At 46.6% G+C, this 27,989-nt stretch overlaps 1 protein-coding gene across 1 annotated transcript in view; it reads left to right on the top strand.

Annotated features, from left to right (window-relative positions):
• The first annotated feature begins 725 nt into the window (after positions 1-725).
• SMARCC1 (SWI/SNF related, matrix associated, actin dependent regulator of chromatin subfamily c member 1) overlaps positions 726-27,989 on the top strand; it is a 92,895-nt gene continuing 65,631 nt past the window's right edge. The window contains exons 1-8 of the mRNA XM_051611004.1: positions 726-953; positions 8,977-9,096; positions 16,074-16,159; positions 19,932-20,013; positions 21,176-21,268; positions 23,699-23,768; positions 25,928-25,997; positions 27,643-27,718. Of these exons, the coding sequence (XP_051466964.1) occupies positions 762-953; positions 8,977-9,096; positions 16,074-16,159; positions 19,932-20,013; positions 21,176-21,268; positions 23,699-23,768; positions 25,928-25,997; positions 27,643-27,718 (789 nt within the window). The 5' untranslated portion in view covers positions 726-761. The remainder of the gene's footprint in view (positions 954-8,976; positions 9,097-16,073; positions 16,160-19,931; positions 20,014-21,175; positions 21,269-23,698; positions 23,769-25,927; positions 25,998-27,642; positions 27,719-27,989) is intronic.

Below are 27,989 nucleotides of genomic sequence, written 5' to 3' on the forward strand. Positions count from 1 at the left end.
ATTTTTGAACGAAAGGTGGCCGAGTCGCTGTGTTGTACTCCGAGTTGGCTCCGCTCGGGTCCCGCTTCCTCTGCTGCCCTCCGCAGCCAGCAGGGTTGGCGCAGCGCTGTCTCTCGGTGCCCCTGCTGCCGGGGCGGTGCTGCCGGCTCCTCTCAGCCGCCGCTCCCGGCTTTGTCTTCCTCTGCCGCCGCCTCCGGGCCGCGCGCAGGCCCCTCAGCCCTGCCCGAGCACGGGCGCCCCGTCTGCCCACCTCAGCCGCCTCCCAAGGGCCCCCTTGGCCCCGCTTTGGGTCCGGAGCACTCGGGCAGCCCCTCTCAGCCGGTACGGGGGGGGGGGGGGGGGCACAACCGGTGTTTTTGGGACCGGCTGAGGCGCGGCGGCGCTAACGGCCGGCGGGGCGGCACTGCGCATGCGCGGGGGTGGGGAGGGGGCGGGCAGGGGAGCACGGCGGCGGCCCGCGCGCATGCGCAGAGAGCGGTCCCTGAGGGAGAAAATGGTGCATGCGCAGAGATGGCAGCGGGGCTGAGGGGGGGAGGGGCGGGCGGGAGGGGGTGGTGAGAGGAAGGGGGGGACGGGGCGGGGGGGGCTGCACCGTGCGGGGACCGCAGGGCGCCGGGAGGGACCGCAGGGCGCCGGGAGGGAGCGGAGGGCGGGCGGGGCGGTGTGAGGGGGCGGCGGGGCCGGGCCCGCCCGCGGGGCGGGGCGCGCAGGCGCGGCGGGGCGGGGCGGGGCCGCGGCGGCGGCGCGGGGCGAGGGCAACAATGGCCGCGGCGCTGGCGGCGGGCGGCGGGGCGGGCGCGGCGGCCGTGGCGGGCAGCGGCGGGCCCGGGCTGGCGGCGCTGGCGGTAGCGCGCAGGAAGGACGGCGGCCCCACCGGGAAGTTCTGGGAAAGCCCGGAGACGGTGTCTCAGCTCGACTCGGTCCGCGTCTGGCTGGGGAAGCACTACAAGAAGGTGCGGCCCGGCGGGGGCGCGGGACGGCGGCACCGGGCGGGCGGGAGTCGGGGGAGGCCCCGGCACGGGCCTGTGTGGAGCTGCCGGGGCGGGGCGGGGGGGTCTTCTGGCTGAGGGGGGGTTTCCAGGGCTCAGGGGGGGCCCGGGTGGGGGCGCGGGGGTTTCACGGCCCCTTCCCGCGGGGACGGGGCAGTGCTCCGGGGGGCAGGCGAGTGGGGCAGCTGCGGGACGGGGACGGGGCCCCCGCGCTCCCCGCTCCCCGCGCCCGTGTTTGCAGCGGGGCGAGCCGCGGCGGTCACTTTCTTGTGCGGGCAAGTCCCGGCTCGGCTCGGCTCGGCTCGGCAGGCTTTTATAGGGGTTTCACTCAAACCGCACCCCTGAAGCGTTGGGCCGCGTAGAACAGGAACAACAAAAAGCCCCTTCGTGCTGCTGGGAACCGATTTTCCCCGGCTCCGGCGCGTGGTGCTGGTGCTCCGCCGGGTTCCCTTGCTGGCCCCTTCCTCTGCCAGGTGGCTCCTCCGTTTCTCCGCTCTCTTTTCTAAGTGTCTTCCCCGCTTGAGGATTCTGTAGCTTTCTTTCCATCTCTAAACCTTGAAAATTCACCTGAGGTGAACTTTCCAGAAGTCACTTGCCTGGACAGCTTGGTAGCAAAATTCTGGGCAGGGGGTTAATAACGTCAGGGGGAGGTGATGGACCATCCTGCAGGTCCTTCGGTCTGTGTTTACCGGAGATCTGCAGCCCCATCCCTCCAGCCCTCTCTAGGTCTGGTGCCAGGAACCCACGGACTGGTGGGTGCTGTTGGTGGGGTTGTTGGTGTGCTGAGGGGATCTGGGTTAACAACCAGAAGACGTGCAGAAGTGTGTTTTACCGGTCCTTCCACATAGCTTGTTCCAGCCCAGCCACGTGCAGCTGGGGGGAGGTGGTGGTTTCAGCCAGCAGCTCCAGACATTTATGTTGGTAAGGGAACTGTAACGTAAAAAAAAAAATAATAAAATAAATGTATCTTTAGTTTGGCTTTTGTTTTGGTTGTGCTTCTCTGCCGCTTCTAGACTTCTGGGGAGGAGATACTTTCATTTTCATAACAGGATACCCACAAGAACACAATAAACCTCTGAAATAACTTTGAACTAAGCACCTGCAGAAGAGCAGGTCACCTTATTTAGAGCATTAACGGTTATTGTCCCTGCTTGTTGTGAATCAGAACTGTCTGGAGGAGCTGGTTCTCACCTTACTAGCCTGGCAGGGCCTCTTATCTCTAGTTCAGGAATGGGAGTTCTCATTTTGAATGCCAAAGCAAAACTCCTTAATTATAATTGGTTTACCCTTATCGGTATTACTGGTTATAAAGATTAGGTGCTTATATTTATTTCTTAAACCCGGGGAGGTAATTAGAATTGGGCTAAGACAAAATCGTTGCTGGGCAAGGGCATTTCAAAATATTGCTGTGGAAAAGCTATTTTTGCATTGGGAAACAGGAAAGTGATCCTTGTGACTAGTGTTTAAAGAGGTATTTTTAAAGCTCTAGATGGAAGTGTTCACTCCTTTTTAATGTGTGGTGAACGGAGTCTAGTTCATCTTGTGTTCTTTTTCTTTGTTCTGTGGATGCTCCATTCTTAATTTTGTTTCCTGTCATTCAGGTGGCAGCTTTGCTGTAGGTGCATGGCTTCTTTCAGCAAAGTAGGTGGTGATCATAGCTGGCTTTTGTCCAGTTCATGCTCTTAAAAAGGGACACATGTGCATCTCAGCAGTGTTGAAGCCATCAGCTCTGGTAGGTGTTGTGTCCCTCTCTGGGGACACTGGGGACCAGTTGGAGAGAATCCTGAGAGCTGCAGTGAGCTTGGTCAGGGATTCAGAAGTCACAAGGGGCAAGGAGAGAGAATTGCAGTTACAGATCTTCTCATTCTTGTCTCTAGGTTAGTTGGGTCTTCAAGTTCTCTGTGTCTCTGGAGTACAGCTAAAAAATGAGAGGTCTGAATAGTGGTTGGAAACTAAGTGCTGGTTATTGGAGGAGTGGGCTGCCTAGGAAGTGTGGTCCATTGATGCAAGAAGGATGAGATAGGCTGGAGAGGGTCCAGAGAAAGGGTCACAAGGATGATCAGAGAACTGGAGGACCTGTCATATGAGGAGAGGCTGAGAAAACGGTTTGTTCAGCCTGGAGAAGAGGAGGCTTTGGGGAGACCTTATTACCATGTTCCAGTACTTAAAGGGTGGCTTCCAAGGAGATGGAGACTCCCTATTTACAAGGAGTCAGATGGAAAAGACAAGGGGTCACAGGCACAAGTTGCTCCTGGGGAGATTCTGATTGGACACGAGGTAAATTTTTCCCCATGAGGACAGTCAGACATTGGAATAGTCTCTCAAGGGAGGTGGTGGACTCCCCCACACTGGACAGTTTGAAGTCTCAGCTTGACAGGGTGCTGAGCCACCTCAGATCAACTACAGTAGTGCCTAGAGAGGTTGGGCCAGATGATCCTTGAGGCCCCTTCCAACCTGACATTCTAGGATTCTGTGATCTGTGCCAGAGATCTTTTGATGGTGATTTGTGTTGGGCAGCAATGTGGGTTCTGTAACCCTGCACTGCTGGGATGTGCTAGTTTCCTCACACAAACCATCTGGGCCTGTTTCTCCTTGGCTAGAGGGCTGGCAGAGAGGGAAGCCCTTCCCTGGGTGTGCAGAAAGATGGATGCAGTGTGTTGGGAAGAGGCTCAGGTGGTTGGGTAAAGGTGGAAGAAACAGAACCATTCTGGTTGGAAAAGACCTTTAAGGTCAACTCCAACCATTGACCCAACTCTTCCCAGTCCAGTGCTAACCCATGTCCCTCAACACCACCTCTACATGGCTTTTAAACACCTCCAGGAATGGTGACTCCACCACCTCCCTGAGCAGCTTGTCCCAGTGTTGAAGATATTTAATCTTCTGATAGCCAGCACTGCCAGGGCTGTTAGTGACAGCAAACATGATGACAGAAAACAATGTTATGTATGACAAGCTCCCTCCTTGTGTGAGTGATGCATGGAAGTCATCACGTGCTGTTTCTCTGTGTTGAGAGTTGCAGGAGGTCCCCTGCTTGGACCACAGTGTGGATGTTGGAGCCTTCCCTCCCTGTGAGCTGGAAAGGGGTTTGTGCTGTGGCTTTTAAGGCCTGGGTGATCAGAGTTTCAGAGTGTTTGGGTAGACTAAACTCGGGTCACATCAAGGTGTTCACTACAAGTAGAAATTTATAGTTCAGAAGTAAACTGGGCAATTAGCTTCTTGATATATTAATGCTCAGTGATCTCTAATATTGTTAGTTTAGGTAGCTTCTCTGACATTAAGCAACAAATTGCTTGTGTTTAAGTGGCTTGTCATAAAGGAGAGTTACTTCTTGTACCTTCCTGAGATGGTTTGGGGTGGGGTCTTCTTTTGGCATATGCATTAGAAGGATGCAGAAACCAACCTTACAGAGACCACTAAACTCAGTCCTCAGGCTGTCCCCAGTGTGTTAATCCCCTCCAGCTGGATGTATTTGCCTCGAGGAGCTTCAGCTACTCAGTCCCTGTGTGAGACAAAAGGCTGGAAAACTGATTGTTGTTGTTTGGTTTTTCAGGCCTGGTTGGAAAAGGGTGAGTTAGAGGAGAAGGCAGCACGGGCTGTCTGTACCCACACTGCCAGCAGGAGGGGTGCGACTTGGCGTTTGGGCTCAGTTGTTGAGTATCTGGGACCTGCTTGCGCTAGTACCAAGTGCAGGACAATGTTTCCTCTCCTCATGAGTGGCGTGGTGCAGTTGCAGGGCACCGGGCAGATCCCGGTGCCTGCTTTTCCACAAGCTGGGAAGGTCGGGGCAGCAGCCTGGGAGCCCCTTGTGCCCTTCTATTACTAAGTCCCAGCCCAGCAGCGCGGAGGGACGAGCTGCTCCGGGGCAGCTGTCGTGACATGGCAGTTGTTCTGCCCAAAGATGTCTGTCTGGAGACCACCTGCTTGTTCACGGCCAGCCAGGAGCTGAATTAAGAGGATTTGTAGTTGTCTGTCAGCTGGCTCTGCCTTCTCGTATCAGTGCCAACCTGAGCAAGTATTTCTTCAGTGACAGACTGTGATTTAATCTGAGGGAGAATTTTCTCTGTGTTTGCAGCCCTTTTGTGTTCTTGCCTTTAGGAAAGTAATGAGGGTTATAAGCTAAATCCAAGTATTTTAATGTTGGTTTGCCTTTCCCTTTTATTTAGTGGGCTGAGCTGAAATGTTCTTTGTTTTTTGGGGGGAAAGAAAGGATTTTCTGCATCAAGGCTACATAAGGCAGAGCCGTAATGTGGTTATTTGAGGTCAGTGATCACATCAGGACTTGGAGTATCAATCTGTCCCTTAGTCCTGTGACAAAGGCTTTCCAGTGCAGCTGCAAGGGCAAACCTGGCTGGTGAAGAGGTTCCCTCAGCTACTGGTTTCTCTGTATTCTTACATTATTTGAGTTACACTGAAAGACCACAAATGTTTTCTACATGGGTGTTTTTATTTCTAATTGACATGGAAATGTAAGAGGAATCTTCACCTGGTATTTCAGCACTTGAGCAAAATCCTCTCAGGACACAGCTGTGTGTTCAGGACCAGGGTGTCACTTCTGTCTTCTGGAATTTGCTGCTTAAAAACCTTTATTTAGTGCAGAATCACTTTTTTGCTTCTGTTGCCTGTGGAGACTAGTGGAAAACCTGCAGATATGTTGTGACTTTGGTCCTTTTTGACCACCCCAGACCCAGATGTGCCCATCATTAAATCACCTCACTGGCTTTGCTGCTTCAAAGATCTGTTTGTATTGCTGGTTGGAGTGCATAAATGTGTAGGGGGGGGAGTCTTTTGTTCCCCTTGGAAGATTTTTGCCCTTACTGTTCAGGAGAAACCTCAAGCAAAGAAGTGACTTTGCTGTATAAAAAAATCTTCCCAGAATAGTGGTGATGCAGAAGAGACTTGGGGGTTCCTCATGCTGTCCATGCTTCCAGCTGTCCGTGTCTCCTGCAAGAGGTAAAACTGAGATCTGCAGCAAAGGAAAAAGTGCCTGAAAAATTTCACAGGTCTAGGAATACTCTTTCCAAGGCGTATTCCAGTGCCAGTGTGTTTTTCTGAAGGAAAACATTTGAAAAGAAAATACGGTGAGGGAGCCCAAGAATGCCATCTCATCTGGATTCAGGTTTTTGCCTGGTAGTGTGGGTGCTTCAGGCTGTCATGTGGCATCCTGTGACAAAAAAACCCTACTAAAAACCTGAAACTTTGACTCTTTCCTTATTAATTTTAATTATCTTCTTTTGTTGGCATGTTTGTGTGAAGAATAAGCTCCTCTGGTGACCTTTTCATGATTTATCTTCCCATGGTTTGTTGGGGAACCTTAACTGGAGGGTTGTGCTGAAGGTGGGTTTCTTCTCAGTGCTGTGAAGCAGCTGTGAGTTTAAGCAGACTGTGTGGATTGAGGTGGATTAGTGGCACTCCAGGTTTTTGAATTGATGATTTTTGGTTCTCTTTTAAGTGATGGCTATAAATGCAGAATTGTTTTATACTTCTATTTCACTCTTAGTAGGAGCCATCAATGCTTGCTATCTTGTTGCATTTTATGCATTTACTTTGGTGCTGCATTAATGTAAAATACAGTGTTAAACTTGGTACAAAAAGCTCTGACTTTAAACCTGTACAAAAAAAGCAAATGTAACAGTTGAGAGATTTTCTCCCTTAAATGTGTTTTAGTGGTTATGAGGGTTTTTCTCCATTCGGTGTTGCCCGAATGAAGACTCTGTACCTTCAGAGAAGTAGCTGTTGCATATCTCTTGCATTTTTTAAATCTTCCTGGGATTTGCCTCCCATGCAGAACTAGAGATGTCTGACTACAGTGTACTGGGATTTACTGGGGGGAAAAAAGTGCCTGTTGCTCTGGATACATATTTAGAGAAAGTGCTACAGGTAGGGGGTGGGCAGGTTGGGGTGGCTGGTCTGCAGCTGGAGCCCAGCAGCTTTGCTTTTTGAAAGAATTTACCTCTCATGGCATGTGGATGTGATGAAGACCAAGGCTGTCTGGGTAGTAGAAATGGGATTATTTAATGGGAAGTCTGACACTTGAGCTGCTGCACTTTTGTTTTGGCATCTGTGCAAACCTTAAGCCTGTAGTTTAGCAGGTGCCTGTTTTGCCTGCACCTTTGGATTTACCTTGCTTTGATTGCACTCTAATTGGCACAGCTGAACTCAAAGCTCAGGTTTTTATTCAGGCTTGTATAAGGTGCTGTTGCACGTGGAAAATGATGGGAGCTTTAGGGCTGTTACCCTGATGGATGCACCGAACCTGTGCACATCCAGGGACTGACAGTCACTTGTTTTTAAACCATGCAAAAAGTAGCACAAGGTAAATATTCTATGAAGAGAGATAAAAACACACAGCACTACATTGTGGTGATCATCCTGTTTGGCTTAGCAGCCCTGAGGACACTGCTGAGAGGGGTCTGGCCACCTAGCAATAGGGATTTCTGTGTTGTTCTGTGCTCCTGCTGCAGAATTCCCCCACCTGCAGCAAAGGGAAGGGCAGGCTTCCCAGTGACCTGATACCAGGGTTGGGATGGGCTTTTCAGTAAAGATGCTGGATTAACTGGGGCATCTGAGGGAGTCACATGCTTCATTTTGCCATCCTGTCTAAGATCAGTAATTCCAACTAAAGATTGCTTCAGCTGCTGTGGGGGATTCAGCTGTGGCACCTGGAGCTTCTGGTCCAAAAATGATAAAGCAGTGGCCAGCTGGGAGGAGCACGAGAGGCTGGAGGTTTTTAAAAAGCCTGAGAGCAAAAGCCTTCAACTAGATTCTAACAGCAGTGAAGAGTGAGTGTTTCTGCTGCTTTTGTGTCTCTGGGGTAGCTGATATGAGTTGATAGGAGTTATGAGTTGGGTAAGATTGTCACAGTTACCTGCCTGTCCTGGGGAGGGGGCTGAGAAAAATGCAGCTTTGGAAACAGCCTTCTGTTGTTTAAAGGCTCCTGTTTCTGGGTTAGGATTTATACACGAGGCAGAACATCTGGGGAATCCTACAGGTATTTGTGTCCTTCAGGTCGTGCAGATTTGATTTCTCAGGTAAGTCTGTCTGCCTCTTGACAGGTGCTGAAGGAATCTGGATCTTGAGGTAGTCAGATACAATAAAATTGTCATGGAAAAGTCAGTGTCTTTGTAGTATCTATGGCTGTGTGGGTGGTGCTTTGGAAACCTTACTGATATTTGATTGCTATTTCACACCGCCACCTTAAACTTCTGAGAGTTCTGGCTCTCAGTGTCTTTTCAGGGCCTTTAGAAGAATCTGACTTGAGGTAAAAACAAAGGCCCTGTGGCTCCTGGTGATAACCCAGGTACATGACTCTGGGGTAGCCACTTTTACTCCATCTTCTACATGAGCAAGTAAGGTTTGTTCCACTCTTAGAAGCCTTCTGGCATGGTGAGGAGGTTAGAGCCAGTGAATCAATCTTGTAATATTAGAAGTAATGAAAACTCAGCAGCTGCTTGGGCTGTTTTTTTATATTCCATGCTGTGATTTCCCCTTCACAGATGTGTTTTATTAGAAGTACAACCTTGGGAAGTGCTTTGGTTGGCACAGAGCATTGCAGAAATTGTCCAGATCTGTTTTTCTCTTTGTACGTGACACACTGTGTAGCACCAGTGGTTGATTTTAGGATTAACCTGTAGTGGTTGATTACAGAAGGAGCTTGTAAAGTTGCTGTAAAGCTTTGTGTATGTGTAGAAGATAATTAGTCTGTTCCTTTATTAGCAAGTACAAGTCAGATTGAAGTAGTTAATCTCTGTCTGTAAAACACTAGTGGCAGCCGTGCACTGATGGTGGTTCACAGGTTTGTGCTGGATTTTAACAGTAAAGCTTGGAAAATGTTTGGTGCTCCCCCTGTGCATGCACCCCCACCTCCCAGCCCCACAGTGATCCTTAAATTGTGCTCCACAATTGATTAAGTGTTCTGGGGAATTAGTAAACCAGTCTTCATGTTTAATTATCCTTTATTCCAACTCAGCTTGTGTTTTTTGTCTTTCAGTACGTCCAGGCTGATGCTCCTACCAATAAAACACTGGCTGGGCTGGTGGTGCAGCTGCTGCAATTCCAGGAAGATGCCTTTGGAAAACATGTCACCAATCCTGCCTTCACAAAGCTTCCTGTGAGTACTGGGGTTAACCTGCTACTGTCACAACAGCCTGGTATGTCCTTCCTGCAGTAGCTGTGCTGCTGGTGGCCTTCCAGGTGCTGGGGAGAGCTCTGCTTAGCCTGCAGCTTTGGTTGGTGCACCCTCTGGAAAGGCTGAAATAGCCCACTCCTCTTAAAAACAGGTTTTTCAAAGTAATAAATCTTACTTCCTGTGTGTTAAAAGGGATTTCTTTAATACTGTGGAAAGGTTTTAATTTCTAGTAAAATTCTATGCAAACTTGTAAATTTCAAGTCAAATGGGTTTGGGCTGATGGATCCCAAACTGAGTAACAAGCACTGTCCAAACCAAACAAGTGTCCTTTGGGCATTTCAGTTGATTAAGCATTGAACCTGTGATGCTGTCAAGGCTGAAAAATGGCTTTAGTATCTTCTTCAGTAGCAGGTGGTTACCTAACGAGTCTGGGGTGGCTTTCCACCCACAACACTGGTGTACAGAAGCAGCTTGGACCTTGCAGGGGTTGGTGAGTTAACGTTCCAACTTGGCACATCTTCAGCAGTGGTTTCCCAGTGGTGCTGTTCAGAGACCATCCCTGCTGTGCTTGGGTCCCTGCCTGTCCCCAGAGGGATGTTGTTCAAGCAAGCATGAATTCCAAACAACAGAGAGGGAAGAGGGATGTGGCAAATGGTACAGACCAAGTCACAGAGGGATTCTGGTTGCAAAGGGCAAGGCATGCAGCGTGGTATCGAGCACCCAGCTGGCCAATTTAGGGTGGGTTTTGAGGGCCAAGGCAGCTGTTGTGGATGTCTGTGCAGTGTTCCTGCTCATGAGGCAGGAAGGGCTTTTGTGGAATCATGGGATGGTTTGGGTTGGGAGGGATCTTAAAGATCACCCAGTGCCACCCCTGCATGGGCAGGGACACCTCCCAGCAGCCCAGGCTGCTCCAAGCCCCATCCAACCTGCCCTTCAACACTGCCAGGGATGGGGCAGCCACAGCTTCCCTGGGCAAGCTGGGCCAGGCTCTCCCCACCCTCACAGTGAAGAATTCTTCCTGATATTCAATCTAAATCTCCCCTCTTCCATTTTTAATCCCTTGGCCTTTCACTCTCTGCCCTTGTCCCAAGTCCCTCCCCATCTATCCTGGAGCCCCTCAGATGCTTTGCCTACCTTTGCCACAGGACTCACTGGGAACCTAAGGTCATGCAATCCAGGGGTCTGTTCAGATATACATACTAAATTGGAAATATTTGCAGTATCATAAAGTGAAGTTGTTCTGAAAACTGTTGCAATTACTGTCTTTGTGCCACCACTCACAGAATGCTACTTTTACTATTTTGTGGTGATTTTTTTTGCCCTCGATATTTTGCTTCTGTAACTTGTTTTGTGAAGGGTGTGGATTTGTGTGTGTTTTCTCCATGAGAAGGGTTCTCAGACTTCCTGAGTGAATCTCTTGGTGCTCAGGAGTGCACAAGGAAGCAGCACAAGGTGCTGCTCAAGATGTAGTTCAGCATCTCTTCCATCTGATCACCTGATACCTCAGAGGTGAACATTCTGGTGCTTGATTTTGATATGGCAGCATAGACCATAAAACTGTACCCATATCCAACCAGCTGATAAACCATTTGAGTGCTCTGAAGTCTTAAAGCAATTTGTCTTATCTTAAAAATGGGTAATAAAGATTTCAGAGGCATTGTAAATACATTGTTCCTTTGTCTGGCCATTCTTGCTGTTTGGAAGATCTAATCTGTTCACATTTACTCAGCTTGAGTTTGGAGCAGTTGGATCTTTCTCCTGGTTACTTCCAAGAGAAGACAACTCAGCAGTACATCTTCCTTTGTATTGTTTTCTTGTGAAGATGCAGCATGTGCACTTAAGACAAGGTTTGCTTTTACTTTTTCAGGCGTGTAATTCAAGGTCCTGGTTCAGGCTGCTAAGGAGGCTTTGTTGTTGTGTCAGAGCCCTTTGAAGGTGTGCAGAATGCTTCAGTGCTGCAGGACTCTGCCTGACTTGGGAAGGGAGAGGAGCAAAGGGGCAGCTCAAGTGAAATTACTCATCTCCAAACATGGATTGGAAAGCTACTGCAGACTTCCACTGGAACAAATCATCATAGAATGATTTGGGTTGGAAGGGACCTTAAAGATCATCTAGTTGCAATTCTCGTCCATGGGCAGGGACACCTCCCACTAGACTGAAGAAGTTGAATGAAGCTAAAAGAGGTTTAAAGTCTGTGTTTACCTTAGTGACCGTTCGGAGTTGCCATGTTGCTGATGAGGGAGGATCTAAAGCTGAAGAGGAGGAGGTCATGGTCGTGTAGAAGAAACAGCCCTGCAGATGACTGCAGGAGCCCTCAAGCTGTGACCACTGCCCGCAGGTGCCATGGCTAAAGGCTCCAGCCCTGCGTGCTGCTGTTCTCCATGAACACTTGGCACTGCTCCCCTGGTCTGTGCAGCTTAGGGGAGATGAAGTGTTGGTCTTGAGAACTGCAGGTGTTGCTAAACACAGGGACGTGGCTCACCAGGAGCACCTCCTGAGGAGTACATGTCAAACCAAGGTTGTTCTCCCAGTTCATCTAAGAGTCTTTGTATTTATTTTCCAAGTACTAGCCAGTGTACCTCATCCCCAGAAGTGTCTGCAGTGCTGGAGCAGGCAGGGACAAAAGGAAGCTGGGAGTACTGGTGGTCTCTTCCATCAGTATTTGAGGTAAACACCTCTGTCCTGGGCTGCATCTGAGTATCTGCAGACTTCAGCTGCAGGGATACAGTTCAGACATTTTGCTGAGTGCTTTGAGAACAGACCTTGCATTTGAGAGAGGGTTGTTAGTTCTGTCTTGAAGCTCCTGTTCTTGGCAAGGATAGCTTACAGGGTCTGGGAATAGATCAAGAGCAAAATGCTCAAAAAAAACCCTAATTAGTTCACTTGCAATTTCACATATTTGAAGACTGTATAAAGTTATTAACTTATGGCAAGTTGATAGATTTCATTGGGTAAAAATGTTGAAGAGAATCTCGTTTATTGGCAGTTTGGTCTGTTTGGCAAAACAGGTTTTAACTGGTTGTTAAAAGCAATTTATTTTTATCTTGGTAGCAATGACCACAGTTTGAGAAGATGGTCTTGCTAGAGTCTGCTGACACTTTAAAAAGTGGCTTTTGTCTCTGAAAGAGAAGATGGAGACTGCCTTTTTACAAGGAGTCTCATGGAAAAGACAAGGGGTGATGGATACAAATTGCTCCTGGGGAGATTCCAATGGACTCCAGGAGGAAATGTTTCTCCATGAGAACAGTTAAGACACTGGAATGATCTCCCAAGGGAAGCTGTGGGTTTCCCTACATTGGGCAGTTTTAAGACTCAGCTTGACAAGATGCTGGGCCACCTCATTTGAACTATATTATCACCTAGAAGAGTTGGACCAGATGATCCTTGAGGTCCCTTCCAACCTGGCATGCAATGGTTTGTAAGTTTTTCTTACACTATATATTTACAGACATCCATTAAGAACTGGTTTTCATGGTTAAGTGTTGGCTGGACTTGCTGTGTGTGGCAGTAACATCTGAACTTGCCTGAGGGGCTGCAATTGCTGGTGCTGTGGGGGGCTCCTGGATGGGCAAACCCCATGCAGGGCTGCCTTCCAGGATTGCCCTGGTCATGCAGGAAGGTCTGGCCTTGATAGATTGAATCTGGGCTGCTGATGGGCAGCTTGATGAAGGTGAAGCTGCAGCCGCAGTCCCTGAGCTGGAGTTGGAGAGCATGGGGTGCAACAGTGGGATCAGCAGTTTCCCAAGAGCAGAGGAGGTGGGCTTTGCTTGGTGATGTCAGCCAGTTGTGTGATACCTCCAGCATATCAGCAAAATGGGGAAGGTTGAGTCTGGGTGACCATGGGTATGTAAGACAGGTGAAGGCAAGTGACAGCAACTTAGAACCATAGACTGGTTTGGGTGGGAAGGGACCTTTCAAGATCTAGTCCAACCCCTGCAGTGAGCAGGGACATCTTCAACTAGAACAGGTTGCTCAGAGCCCCATCCAACCCAATCTGGAATGTTTCCAGGGATGGGGCATCTCCCTCCTCTCTGGGCAACCTGGGCCAGTGTCTCACCACCCTCAGTGTAAAAAAATCCATCCTTTTATCTAGTCTGAATCTGACCCTCCTTCAGTTTAAAACCAACACCCCTTGTCCCATCACAACAGGCCCTGCCAAAAAGTCTGTCCCCATCTTACTTACAGGCCCACTTGAGGTCCCGTGTACCAGTGCTGCACAAATCTCCTGTGCACCAGGTCTGATGGCTTCACCTCAGGATCATTTTAAACTTTATTTTACAGCAAGCAGTGTTTGCCTGTGTTTGGAAACCAACACTTGTGTGCCCAGAGCCAAGTCTTACAGCAGTAAAATCACTGAGCGTGTTAAACCATTTTGTTTTCCAAGCTCCTGATCAGACCCTGCTCCACCAGTAGACTCTAGGTTGGTAAAACCAGTCCTGAGGTGCCAGCAGCTGCTGAGCTGGCACGTACCTGTGAGGCAGCTTTGGGCTCTTTGTTCCTCTCCTTGCACAGCCGGGCTCTAAGCAGATGGCAGGCGGAGCAGTTCTGTTCCTCTTGAATGCTTATGAAGGATCTTTCTCTGTTGATCTTGGACACGGGTGTATTTGGTGTCTCACAGAGCTGTTTGACTTCCCGTTACAGCTGCAGCCAAGGGGGACCATGTTTCATCAACACCTAAGGCTGCCATCCTAGCTGCCTGGCTGCACAGTGAACTATGAATGCTTCAGACTCTAGTTTGTTGTTCGTTCTGTGTCACAAAGTAACTCCTGGGATGTAATATAGTGGGCTTTAGAGAAGATGGCCTGTTCTCATCTAAAAAATAAGGCAGAAGCTGGATCAGAAACATTCCTAATGTAGAGAAACTAGTGGAGAGGCTGCTGTGTGTGTGCAGTGTCTGCAGCTTTGTGCTGCCTCTCGTTCCCACAGGAGGCAGCTCCTGGAAAGCTGCTGGTGACCAGCCCAGCCGTGGAACAGCTCCCCAGCCCCTCCTATGTGAATTAGACAAGGCTCTGGTTTTACTGAGAAACTCAAAAGTAGACTGATCTTGGTCTGTATGCTTAGCATGTGTAAGAAAAGAGATTTCATTTACTGTTCCAATACATGAAGGACACGGAGCTGTTGGAGTGAGTCCAGAGGAGGCCCCGGAGATGATGGGAGGGCTGGAGCAGCTCTGCTCTGGAGCCAGGCTGGGAGAGTTGGGGTGTTCAGCCTGGAGAAGAGAAGGCTCCAGGGAGACCTGAGAGCACCTTCCAGTGCCTGAAGGGGCTCCAGGAAAGCTGGGGAGGGGCTTGGGACAAGGGCAGGGAGGGATGGGAGCAGGGGGAAGGGTTTCCAGCTGGCAGAGGGAGCTGGAGCTGAGATGTGAGGGAGAAATTCTGTGCTGTGAAGGTGGGGAGAGCCTGGCCCAGGTTGCCCAGGGAAGCTGTGGCTGCCCCATCCCTGGCAGTGTTGAAGGGCAGGTTGGATGGGGCTTGGAGCAGCCTGGGCTGCTGGGAGGTGTCCCTGCCCGTGGCAGGGGGCTGGAATTAGATGGTCTTTAAAGTCCCTTCCAACCCAAACCATTCCATGAGGTGGCTGTGCATCTTACACTGAGTGGAACAACACCAGAAGGTGTCAGTTCCAGCCTGCCCCTTGTGCACTTCTGGTGGGGCAGGAGGGTGTGAGTCTGTTAGTGGGTCTGGCCTTGTTGGTGCCAGGAGATACCGAGTTCCAGCAGAACACTCATTTCTGTTGTGGAGACATAGGTGATGGATCTGCCTCATTTTGCCATTTCAGTTCATTGTTAGAACAGCTTTCTTTAAATATCTCTGAAGGTGTCTGGCAAATGCACCTGCTTGCCCAAAAAAGCTTATTTTACAGCCTCCTGCTCCTCTGCAAAAGTTGCCCGAAGCAGTTGGGACCTGCAGTCAGTAGTTAGTGTTCCAGGGTCATTTCACTTCAGTGCATGTTTGTAAATTAATTTTTACATGTTAGAAGAACTTAAAAAAAAAAAAAATCACTTCTTTTGTGGTTTGGTCAGGTTGGTTTGTCTGTCCCCTTGGCATGTGTGGCAGTACCTGGGGGACAGAAACAGGTTGTGTTTGTTCTGTTGCCACATGATGTGTTCCTGCCTTTTTCACTGGTTGGTTCCTCGGGGCTGCTGGGTGTTCAGCTCAGCTCCCCAGTTGTCTTCCATTTCTGAGGTGACTCTGACAGTAGCCTAGTTAATTCTAAACTACAACTGATCAGGAAAGTGTCCCTTTCTGTCTAGGAAACTGTCTTGCTTCTTAGTAACATTTGACAGATGGGACTTGGTGAGATCTGGAGCTTTTTGGTCTCCTTGTGCTGCTGATTTAATTTCAGCTCTTGAATTCAGAGCAGCTGCTTGTGAATCTGTGCCTGCTCTGCTAAAATTGACAGTGAATAAAGCAGTTGGATTTATTATTTTAGGGTGAATCTGCACAGTGACCTTCTCAGATCTTGGCAAACACCTTTTCTTTGTGGTGCAGGAAGGACTTGAATGGAGAGGAGCCGTGATGAATATGGAGCCTGGGTTTTAGATGTTCCTGTCTAATGGTTTGTTTTGGTTTACTTAATACAGATTAAGAGCTGCTTAACTGACAGCTACAATTTTAGGCTTAATTTACTGTGAAACAGATGTTCAAAGAGTAGTTTGGATTTCTGTTCTACAGCTGTGCAAGGAATTTTTTGCAAGCTACTCAAATAAGGAAGGACTTGGAGCTTTCAGATATACCAGGTTCTGCTTGTAAGCATGAAGAATTCTACTTAAAGCAAATGCATTTAATCTTCTCAAAACATTCTTAAGGGATAATGTAAAACTCTAAAAGTGATTAATCATAAAATTAAGCTTTGCATTTGATACCTTAGATGTCTAAAGGTCTGCCAACAACTATAAATTCATTTGTGTGTGTTAATAAAAGTCAGTGTCACTGTGTTTTCACTTTTCTTTTGGGTTTCAGGCAAAGTGCTTCATGGATTTCAAAGCTGGAGGTACATTATGTCACATTCTTGGTGCTGCTTACAAATACAAGAATGAACAGGGCTGGTAAGCTTTTATTTATTTTTTTTTATACACCTTTTGCATGGAACTAAGCACACAAAATGCCTGTGCAAACTACTTGAAGTTTAATACTTTATGGAAAATGGGGTAGGCAAGGGAGTTGGAGATGGGAAGAGGAAATTATTTCCTGTTTTGCTGATGGTAGCAAAGACACACTGCCACACTTCCAGGTGTAGAGATAAGTTGTCCAAGTTTGAGGGCTTGAGCTTCTAGGTTGGGAGTTAATTACAAACTCTTTACTTGCTGTATGGCTGAGCAAATTAACCAGTATCTTAGAATTGCCATTTCCCACCTGTAAGATGTGAATCTTCGTTATTGTAGTGAGTCTAGGGTCTAGTTCTAACTGGGGAAACAGGGAACATTGCTTAGATCCCTAAAAATGCTCAGTTTTCCATAAATGAAGAGTTCCAGTAGTTAGAAACACTGCTCATGTAGCTATTGACACGAGCATCAAACTATTCCTGTGACATCCCAGCAGTGTTGTGGCCTGTATGTTTCTAAGTTATAATCTGTTTATTGTTGGGAGGGTTGGAAAAAAACAGAGGGTGAAAAGTTACTAGAGAAAAGTAAGCAGAGATTGTTCTTGTGGGTGAATGTAAATAGTTCCTGATGTTGTACAGACCTGGAGCAGAGTTCCAGGGATTGACTGTTTCTTTTATCCACGAGAGCAGAATTAAAAGGCAAGAATGAAGTTGTATTCTGGTTGGTTGTTTTGAGGAGCAGTTTATGCTCCCAGCAGGTAAATGGGTGCCTGAGGTAGAGGGATCAGGAGGCTGGTACAAATCAGCTGCTGCCAGGTTGTCTTCTACTCCAGCATTCCCAACACCCAGGGCATGATAGGTGTCCGTAGTGTTCCCTGTGGCCTTTCAGGGGTGTCTTGCTACCTCTTTGCCTTAAGATAAAGGAGTTAGACAGCTCCTACTTCATGAATATTTAAACATTGCATTTTTTCCAACCAAATTTAGTTTTCAGGCATTAAAGTTTGTCAGCAAAACTCAGATCCATGATCACCTCCTCTCTTCCCACTCTCTTGCTGACCCCTCAGACCTAGTGTGGGTAGTGCCATGTGCTTGTGCATGTGGGGTGTAGAGGGAAGTAATTCTGGAATTTAACTCTGAGGATCAGACTTAGAGCTTGGAATGTATCCTTCACTGACTCAACCAAATAATACGTGGTGTTTTGCCTGAAATATGCTTTTTGTTTTTATTGGTGTGCATTGTCACTCTTGCTTAACCTGTTTGTGAATGATCTGTCTTATAGGAGAAGTTCCTTTCCTCGTCATAATAGGTATGTCTGACAAGTGCACTTACCCAGTGCAGCAGGACATACCTTGTCTCTCCCTGCAGTCCAAGCAGTTGTTTGCTAAAACCTGTCAGGGGGTATCAGTTAAACCCCGGACAGGAAGAATTATAACTATTTTATCTACATGGGCAACTCAAAATAAGTGTTGGTGCTTAACATGTTGACGTGCTTCTCTTCAAGTGTGGGTGTCAAAAGCAGGCCAAAATCTGGGGGCATGTAGAGCATTCAGTGAATAAGTAATGTGGGTCTTAGACAACCAAATGTAAAAATTGTGGTCAAACTGGAATGCTTTAACTATCTTTGCTTCATGGGTACTGAAGACTTGATTAGTTGTGTAGGAAAATACAAAATGGTGTTTCTTTGGCATTTATCTTCCTTCACTTCCTGGAAACTGAGAAGCATGTTTGGAATACAGACTCTGGAGCTGTCAGTAGGTGAATGCTGGAGAAGTGGATTGGCCCTGGCTTTTAAAATCCCGTGTATTAGAGGTGTAAAATAATGATTGTGTTGTGCAGTGAGCTGACAGACTACTTCTCAAAGTCAGTGTAAACCTTTCAGCAGGCACAATGCTATTTGGAGACATCCATTCATTTTTAAGTTGAAAGACAATTCCAGTAAAAACCCCAGGAAATGATCCTTAGGCTGTTTGCTGGGTCCTTAGGCTGAGAGGAGGAGTCCCTAATCCTGCTTGAGGAGAGAAACCATCATTCACTCACAGTGAATATTTCCAGTGCTGCCCAACACTACAACATATTTTATGTGGCAACTTCTGAAAATACCAGAGAGCCTCAAGTGAAGAAAAACTTGGTGGTCTCAGCTGAAGTGTCTTTTGTCTAATTTAGTAGTGCAATACTGATGTGGTGCCAAGGCATGTGGTGGCGGCTTTGTGACTGCAGATCCATGTTGCTTTGGTTTCACCTTCCTTGTGTATTTATCAACTTAAAAATTGATTGGCTGTGTTACTGGAAACAAGCATGTGTTGAAGAGAAACTGTCAGTAGATGTGGGCACAGGAATGAATTCTTGTATTTTAAAGATAAAGCCTATCAGTCACTGCATGGTAATGATGTGCCTGGCTTTTTCACTCTGAGAAGTGTACAGGGTAATTTTAATTTTATTTTAAATGCTGAAGTCCCCATCTGCTGGTGTTGCTGCTCCTCAACAGCAGCTCAGCACTCCGGTTTTAAGAGCATTTTCAGACTCTAGCAGCAGCTTTTCCCAAAATTTGGGAGGTAAAATGTGCAGCAGACAGTGTTTTACATCTGAGAGTCAACAATGTGATTATCTAAACACACATGGTGTTCTGGAAAAGGATGGATTGTTCTGGGTCAGGCCCAGCTCTGTCCCAGAGGCTCCTCCAGCACTGCCCACCCTGGCTGGGGATGATGAGCCTGTGCTGTAGCACCCCTGAGCCTGGTGAGGGACTGACTGGCCTTAGTGCTTATTGTCCCACCTTGGGTTCCTGGGGGTCACCATTTCAGGTTCTTCACATGAGTTGATTGGTCCATGTCTTCAGAATACGTGTATGATTCAGGTGCATCTGGCAGGATGCCTTCAGGAGGCCCTGGGGGCTCTTCCCAGTAGAAAGTCTCAGATTTTCTGATAGACACTTAAACCTGTATTGTTATAAAATCATAGAACAGAACCATAGGATTATTTGGGTTGGAAGGGACCTTAAAGATCATCAGGTTCCAACCCCCCTGCATGGGCAGGGACACCTCCCACCATTCCAGGCTGCTCCAAACCCCATCCAACCTGCCCTTCAACACTGCCAGGGATGGGGCAGCCACAGCTTCTCTGGGCAACCTGGGCCAGCACCTTCCTACCCTCATAGGGAATAATTTCTTCCTCATGTCTGACCTAAATCTCCCTTCTTTCAATTTAAAACCATCACCCCTTGTCCTGTCACTGCCCTCACTGGTAAAAAGGATATTTCAGGGATTTTGATTACTTCATCAATAAAGTAGCAACCTTTCAAGTACCAAAGTCCAAAAAAGACCATAAAATGTTCCCTGTCTGCTGTGTGGGGGGAGGCTTGTTCTCAAGTCCATCAGTGGTTTAGAAAATCCCAGGCAGATGAATTGCTGTGGTTTTCCTGGGACTGGTGGATGGTGCAACTGGAAGTAAGAGAAACATGAGAGCTTGTACATGAGTTTTCTCATCTAGTTGTTGTTTGGGGATGTTTCTGTTTAGTCACCCCTTTGTGGCTGTAGTGGAGTGCACAGCCCTGCTGCAGGGTTTGGTTGGACACTGTAAACCTCAGAAACCAGTTGCATCGTGTTGATTTGGTTCCTTGTGGGTTTCCTTGCTTGTGCTGCCAAGTGGAGCAAAAATATTTGTGATGGTGCTTTAAGGGTTCTTTTGATACTGTTTTTGATGTGGAATGTGAAAGATTCTTGGCTGCTGAATGTGGGAGAGTAGAATTTAATATTTTTGACTCTATTTTTCTTTCCCAGGCGGAGGTTTGACCTGCAGAATCCATCCCGGATGGATCGAAACGTGGAGATGTTCATGAACATTGAGAAAACACTAGTGCAGGCAAGAAGCTCCTGTTCAGAACTCCATGTTCCCACATGCTTAGGGAAAGGGATTCACCAGCTTTTTCTGTACCTCAGTTGGGACCCACTGAAGAGTTACTTTCCTACAGGAATATTACACTCTTCCCTCCCCCTCCCACCCATTTTAGTAATAATTCCATGTTACTGCTTGAAAACTGAGGAATGTTTTCATTGACACTGAGGAAAAACCTGTGTGTAAGGTAGGAGAAAGCATCCTGAGTGTCTCCATCTTCCTGTGAAAGAATCATCCTCTGGACTGAAAAACTGATTCTGTACATACCCACCCCAGTGCTGACTTTCTTGAGCCTTTAACCATGAAACCAGTTTGGCTTCTTTCAGGTTAGAATCCATCTTAGGCACTCTTGCTTTACCAAACAAGTAAGAGAGCAGCTCACAGCTCTGTGGGGTCTCTTTTGAAATGAAAAAAAAAAAAAAATTAACTGCCCTGTGTGAATAACAGAATTTAATTTTTTTCCAGCTCTAAAACCAAGCTCAGTGTATATTATAGTCAAGATGTAAATATCAGGTGCTTGTATAAAGTGGAAATAGGAGGAAGGAGAGCAAAAAGAAACAGTGCTCTCATTATGAAAAACTCTTGCCATGGTGTGGTGGTTTCAGCCCATAATAGAATACATGTTAAAATCAGTATTAAAAGGTTGTGTGCCTGCAGATACAGCAGAAATGCATGAATCTGCATTTCAGGGCAGCAGGACAGATGCAGATTTGGAAACTGACACGCAGGGACTTAAATTCCCTTTCAAGCAAAGTCTTTCAGAGCCTGTCAGAATTATTTTTTAATTATGGTTTCCACTAAAGATTATGTGAAAGCAGGAAGATGAGAACAGCTACGCTGGGTCACTGTCTTAGAATGGGTTGGGTTGAAAGGGGTCATGTTCCCTTCATCCATTATGATGTCTCTGATGGAGCCAACAGCAGCTCTGCAGACAGCCACAAGAAACCCAGGAGAAGACCCTGGCAGGGGAAATACTATGTCAGAGTTTCTGGACCTGGTTAGTGTGCTGGGTCACAAGCTGATACATGTTCCTTTTGAGCTGTTTGAAGCACTGGTGATTTTAAGGGGAACTTTCTGATTTATGGCACGGGGGGCTGCTAATTTCTTAACTTCCTCTTCTCTCCACTAGAACAACTGTCTGAGCAGACCAACCATCTACCTCATTCCAGATATAGAGCTGAAGTTGGCCAATAAACTGAAGGATATTGTCAAACGTCACCAGGTAACTGTTGAGCAGCATGTCTTGAAACAGGTGTTTTGTCAGTTGTTAAATAAAGTGTGTTTGCCTGAGTTCAGGGCATGAGTTATGTCTGGGTTGTGCCTGACACCACAGGCAGCAGCAACGAGTCGCTTCAGCCGTTCCTTGTTTGTAAAAGGCTCTCAGTGGTTATCCTCAGGGGGAGCTTGAATCGTGACTCTGTTCTAAAAGTACATCTGAAGTGAGCAGCAGGTCTGGTGGCTCAGTGGGCTGGGGCAGCCCCCCCTGATGGAATGTGGAATACCTGAAGGAACAAACTCCCTGTTTGTCCACACTGGAGACCAAAGAGCATAGTGATGCAGCTGTTGTAGCTGTGTGGGGGCAGCACAAGGAGCAGCTTTCATCTTTAAGTGGTCACTGCCTATTTTGATTTATTTCACTTGGCTTTTTTTCTTGCTTGTGCTGAAGAGAACACAAGCAACAAGGGGCTCTGGCTGGGTAGGTGCTGTGTTTCCTAGAGATTCAACATCTTGCTGTTGTAACTTAATATACTAAATGATGAGCTGAACAAGGTTAATAACTTCATCTTTTAAAAATGTGAACAGTCCTTTCACTTGTCTGGAGAGAAATATCCTGGAATGTGAACTCCAGAAGGTCTGGTAGCTCTTTGTGTTTTGGTAATTGATGGCTGTAGCCAGAGTGAACTGTTTCTTTTCCAGATTAAATGTATTTCCTGTGTCGTGATTCTGAGCCATCTTCTCAACTTCAGTTCTGTAGTTTTTCACAAGTTACTCTTAATTATTCAGCTGACTCAGGATGTTTGCTGTGGCTTAAATTAGAGTTACTGATTGAATTTTCCTTCCCTAAAGGATCTCAAAGCATGCTATATCCATGAATGATGGGAACTCTGAAGCAGGCAGCTTTGTTTCTAAAGGGATATGAAGAAATTGTCCCTAATTCTGCTTTTTAGGCTTTCTTCCTTTACCTGCCTCTGAATTGTAGAACCATAGAATGGTTTGGGTTGGAAGGGAGCTTAAAGATCATCCAGTTCCAACAGTTCCAATAGCTGAAGGGGGAATTTCCACTATTGTTCCTTAAACGTTTTGCAGGTTCTTGGTTCATTCTTTCCCTTAGAAAGCTTTTAGTTTCTTCTTACTTTCCAGCTTGATGTTTTGCTGTTGCTCAGAGCACCCCTCACCCTTTCCCCAGCTCTGTGAACTCTTCTGGGTGTAGGAGCTCTTGCCCTTCAGTCCCTGACCCCAGAGTAGTCTGCAGATGTTGCTGCCATAGTGCAGTGTGTCTTCATGCTGTTTGAGTTCTCCTTCTCCTGATCCTGTCTTCCAAGTCAGTTGTTTGCATCTTGTTGGCTGTAACTTATCCCATGTGCTCTTAATTCCTTTAAATAAATCTGATAAGTATTTGTGGAATGTAAATTTTGAATAACATGTTTTGGAGCAGTTTGTGTGAAAATAACTCCTCTGCAGGCTGGATTGCTGCTGTCCTTGGAGATGACTCTTCATATTGGGAGACTGAAGGTGTCTACAGCATGTGGGAGAATCCTTATGGATTTATATATATATATATGTATGATATTTGTATATATTCTGGATTATATGAATCCATCTATTTTATCCATGTGAGGGCAGGACAGAGTTTTCTTGACTGGCCACACTAAGCAGTGTCCCATGATTATTTAACAGATATGTAGTAGAATTTTCTTGCATGATGATGTAGGTCTAATAGGAGTAATAATTCTGGCCTGTACTCAGATGTAGGGAAAGTGCCTCATCTGCCACTGCTCGTGGCAGCTACATAAGCACAAGAACGTGTTGCTTCTCATGACAAGAAAATGGTGCCCTGAACCACCAAGAAGAAAAAGTATTCCTGTGTTTGAATATTTGGCAAGCAATGGCATCGTGTTAGTGCATTTCCAGAGAACTCCCTTTGTTCTGTGATGTAGGAGGCTTCTTTTGAAAGAAGGGCTGTTAATTCTCTCTTGACATGCAGCCTTCCTTGGGTACTGAGGTTCTGTCCAGGGCAGCCATTTCTAGTCAAGTTCCCCCTTGACTTTATCTTATGTAAACTGTCATACTTAGAAATTGTTTTGGACCTACATGTGTACTCGGTGGGAAAGAAGCTACAGATGCTTTCTTACCAAGTATTCACCAGTGGGTTTGCATGAGCTGATAGCTGAATAATTTATGATGAGAATTGAGGCAGAAGGAACTGGGAGGAGAAAGGATTTGAGATGAAAAGAGCAAGAGACAACAAAGTAATTTGGCAGCAGTCTTAAAATCATTAATTGCTTTCTTCTGGCACTTTGTAGTTGCACTGGAATTACCCTGCAGTGTTTCTAGGTTGCATGGGATGTGGGTAAAAAAAGCAGCTGAGAAATTTGGGATAGTGTTGAAGGTTTCTGATGCAGTTTCTCCTTTTCTTCCACCTTTCCCACAGGGAGCAGTAACTGAAGAGAAATCAAAGGCTACACACCATGTTTATCCAAGTCCTACCTCAATGGATGATGGTAAAGTTGCTTTCCAGTTTTTTAGGGGAAATAATCTTGTCACTGAATCCCATCAGCACTTAGGGAAGCTTTCACACAGACACAGCTTTGCCTGCTCCTGAGAGCTACTGGAAAAGTATTTCTGGGATTAACAACTCCAAATCATTGTGTCCTGCTTCTAACTACTGGGTGTAACAGTCATGTTTTTAATTGATGCAGTTAATTTTCAGATTCAGATGCAGAACACTGACTGCTCTTCAGTGATTGGCCTGGAAATTGAGATACTATTTATTGCTGAATGCAGAGAGATACTTAGTTTGTCCCAAATAACTTAGAGGCTGAAGGGGAGCAGAGCAAAGTGTCTGGAAGAACTTGAATAAATTAACATTGATTTACATTTAGAAGGAAGGATAGTGAAAGTAGGAGGCTTGAAACTAAAGTTACCACTATCTTTTTCCTCGTGTTGCTCCTTTGGTGTCCCCCAGTGTGTAAGCATCATAGAATCACAGAATGGTTCAAGTTGGAAGGGACCTTAAGGATCATCTGGTTCCAAGTATGGGTCAGAAAGTTGAGTGAAACATTGTAAGGAGTCACCTGGATGTGTGGAAGGTAGATAGATGCTCAAGTAAATAGGAATTGAGAAGCTCTGTCATGTTCCTGGCATGTGGTGTGGCAAGGTGGATGCAATGACAAGTAGACCTGATCTGGGGACTGTTGGCTTTGTTACAGTGCAGTCTGCCTGGGGATGGATGCACAGGCTCCACAAAAGCAGCTTAACCCCTGTGTCCTGCAGCAAGTGGCACCAAAATGCAGCTCTTGATCTTATCATCTTAAATACATTTAATTGCCTTGTGGGTCGTTGTTGAACCTGAGCTTTACTGATAAAAATTAACCTTTACCTGATGTGCTCTGGCATCTGGTGGCCACTAGATGGAAGCTTCTGTTCATGGATGAATTGTCCCCTTGTTTGTGTCCTGCCTAGACAGCGGGTTCTGTTTGTTTCTACCCACTTCAGGTTCTCAGCAAACGGTTGAGCACAATAAATCCCTTCTGTCTGGTAGTCAGTGGCCATGCAGGTGAGCTAGAGATCTTCCAAATTCTGATTATTCTACTGAGGTGAGAAAACAGCCATGAATTCAAGCAGTTTAGCTTCACACAGGGTGAAGCGCTCAGGGTTTCTCTTTCAGTCCACACGCTCAGTACAAGGGCTGCAGGGGCTGTTACACTGGGGCTGTTTAAAAATAAAAACACCTGTGCAGTTTAAGAATAACAACACCTTTACAGCAACAGTCAGACTGAGCATCTGCCCTGCTGCCACACCAACCGAGGGGCAGGGCTGCTCAGTGAGTCTGGGTTATCTTGGATCCCTTGTTAGCACAGCTGTGAAGGGAGAAAGTTAAACCCAAGTTCTGCTGCTCTGGGAAGTTTTTATGAATCTGGTTCACCACCACCCCGTGCCCTGACATTCTTCCTTCAAAACTCTGTTGTTCTTTTAAATACCTGTGGAGAGTAGAATTGAATAACGGGAAGAAGGTCTTTTGCAGTAAGTACAAATCAGGGTAAGAAGTTAATGAGGGGATACTGATGTTTAACAAGGCTGCAAAAAGGCAGAGGGGAAATATTTACCACTGAGAAGAAATTTAGGCTTTTTGTCCATAGAGGGATTAAGAAAAAGTGACAGATCAGAGCATGTCTCTCTCTGTCCCTGTTGTGTCTTTACTGAATGTCATCTTGGAGCAGTTGTTCTGTCCCATTCTGACTCCCAAGGAGTCTGGAAAATGAGACAGGATGAGATGGGCTGGCAGGGAACGTGTGCCTGTCAGCCAGAAATGCCTCTTGCTTCTGCTGAGAAACAGATGATTGTTACAAGCTGCTTTGGATCTTAATCTGGAGTGTGTTAGGGTAGGAATCTGTGTCCAGGAAAGGAAAGGTAATGATTCTTAGCATTAACATGACTTTTCTAATGTCACATCTGTGTTGAATGCAGGCAGAGCAGATGCATGTGTAGCCCTGGCAAAGGCAGTGCAGGCAAGTGTGGCAGCCAGGCCCTGGTCATTGCACTGCAGGGGGTTTTTATCAGAGTTGATTGCAATATCTTCACTGTTAGACTGTAGAAAAACCAAAGCAGTGTTTGATGTTCATAACCTGAGCCTGATGCTGAATCTCTTTCCCCTTTGCAGATGAATGGTTGAGACCTGTGATGAAAAAAGACAAGCAGGTGCTGGTACACTGGGGCTTTTTTCCAGACAGGTAAAGAAAGGTGGGGGAAGAAAGCAGACCCCAAATGTTAAACTGAAGTTTGTTGGAGGAAAAGTCTTGATTAAAACTTGCAAGTAGGAAGATCCATGTTCTCAAACAAGCTTCTCCTTTGGCTCACTGAGTCTTGCCTGCATTGAGAGCAGTGCTCTGTGGTGGAATGTCCTGGCTCCAGCTGTGCTGTGTCTGCTCTCTTCTGAGGCTGGGGCAGGCTCAGGCCTGGCTCACTGGCTCACCTCAAAATTTAACCCAAATACACATTTGCATTCCTATGGTTTGATTCTGAATGGCTCTGCCTTGCTGTCCATAGTATGAGACAAGCTGAGGTTGTCTTCTGGAGCATAACCATGCAGTAATGTGGCACTGCTGCCATTTATCTCAGTGTCCAAAGCATGAAAAGACTTAATCCATGGTTTAAAACTGAAATCTGCATTCCCATCTGTGGTACTGACCCCTGGGTGTGGTTAGAAAAGGACAGTCTGTTTTTCTGCAGAGCCAATAGAGAGGTTGCAAATTGAACCAGACTTTGAAGTGAGCGTTTCCATAAAGTTGGTAAGACTTCAGAGCCAGAAGGGAGAACTTCTCATCATCTAGTTGAAGTTTCTGGGACAAAGAAAAGTTGCCTTTGCTCAAGTGCAAGTGACTGTTGGAAGCACATGTTCAAGGAAGGTGTTAGAAGATGTTAAAAGATAGTGTGTGTGCTGTTAGTAACTTCAGTGTGTTGGTAATAACTGCTTTCTGAGTCCAGGTGCTGGAAAACTCAAAGTATTGGTAGCCCAGCACTGACTTCTGTTTAAATTACTTTTTGAGGGAACTGCAGTGTGCTCTGCTGTGCCAGCACTGAATCCCCAGGAACCATCAGTGTGTTTCAGTGGAAAAGAGCAAACAATCACACTGAAGTTTCTTCTTCATACAGATGAAGAACCTTTAAACATTTCTATATTTGTATCACCTGGGTAGGCAAGTTTGTCTTGACCCTCAGTCTGTGTGTCTGTATTTATGAATATCTGTACAAACCTGAGGAATGCTGGATACACCTTTTTGCACGGGACTCACCCAGTTGCTCAGTACACGCCTAGTGTTGATTACAAAGTATTTTGGCTGTTGCTATTACTGGGTGTAGTTACTGGATGTAGTTTCTTTGTATTTATAAATAGGCTTTTGAGAGAAGGACACATGGAAAAGTGAGTGTAAATAACAAGTGGATTCTACAGCAGCAGGGATGGAAGGACAGGATGCATACTCCTTTCTTCTAGGAATCCAGGATCTCTTGCTTTAAACTCTGAAGAATAGAAACAAGTTAATTAACTTTGTATCAGGGTTTGAAGAGGTGACTCAAACTGCATTTATACCCTGAATCCAGAGAGGGGATCTGCAGGGTTAAGCTGAATCTGGCTTTTAAATTCTGAGAGCTAAAAATGTGTGTGAGAAGCTTTGGAGCCCTCCCTCTTCAGTGTGTCCTGTTCCTGTAGCAGAAAACAGCAACTATTCCTTTGACTTTTCACTGAGTGAAAAGCTCTTTGCTGTTATATCTATGATTTGCACATGTCAAAATTGCTGAGTAAATATTTTCTGCTGCTCTTCTTTGGGGATGAACAGCCCAGGGGACCAATTTTGTTTTTCTGACTCCTCTCATTAGCTACGACACTTGGGTTCACGCCAACGAAATAGATGCTGAAATTGAGGATCCTCCCATTCCTGAGAAGCCCTGGAAGGTAAGGCTCCCTGCAGCAGCTCCCCATGTTACTGTGTTGGTGTCACTCCTGCTCAGGTGCTACCAGGTGGATGTTTTAATGTGTTGCTGGGGAACACTGACTGTATTTCCATCGGTAAGGAGAAGCAGAGCGATATTTCTGGAGCCATAACTGGCAACGTCTAAAACACTTTGTTTCTTTGGGGAGGAAACCCTCAAATTGTTGAAAAAAAAAAATCCTTTATTTTCTGAGTGAAAATGACAGACTGATGGTGCCAAAATGACCGTGTTGA

Source organism: Apus apus, chromosome 2, assembly GCF_020740795.1.
Source record: "Apus apus isolate bApuApu2 chromosome 2, bApuApu2.pri.cur, whole genome shotgun sequence".
Classification (NCBI taxonomy): Eukaryota; Metazoa; Chordata; class Aves; order Apodiformes; family Apodidae; genus Apus; species Apus apus.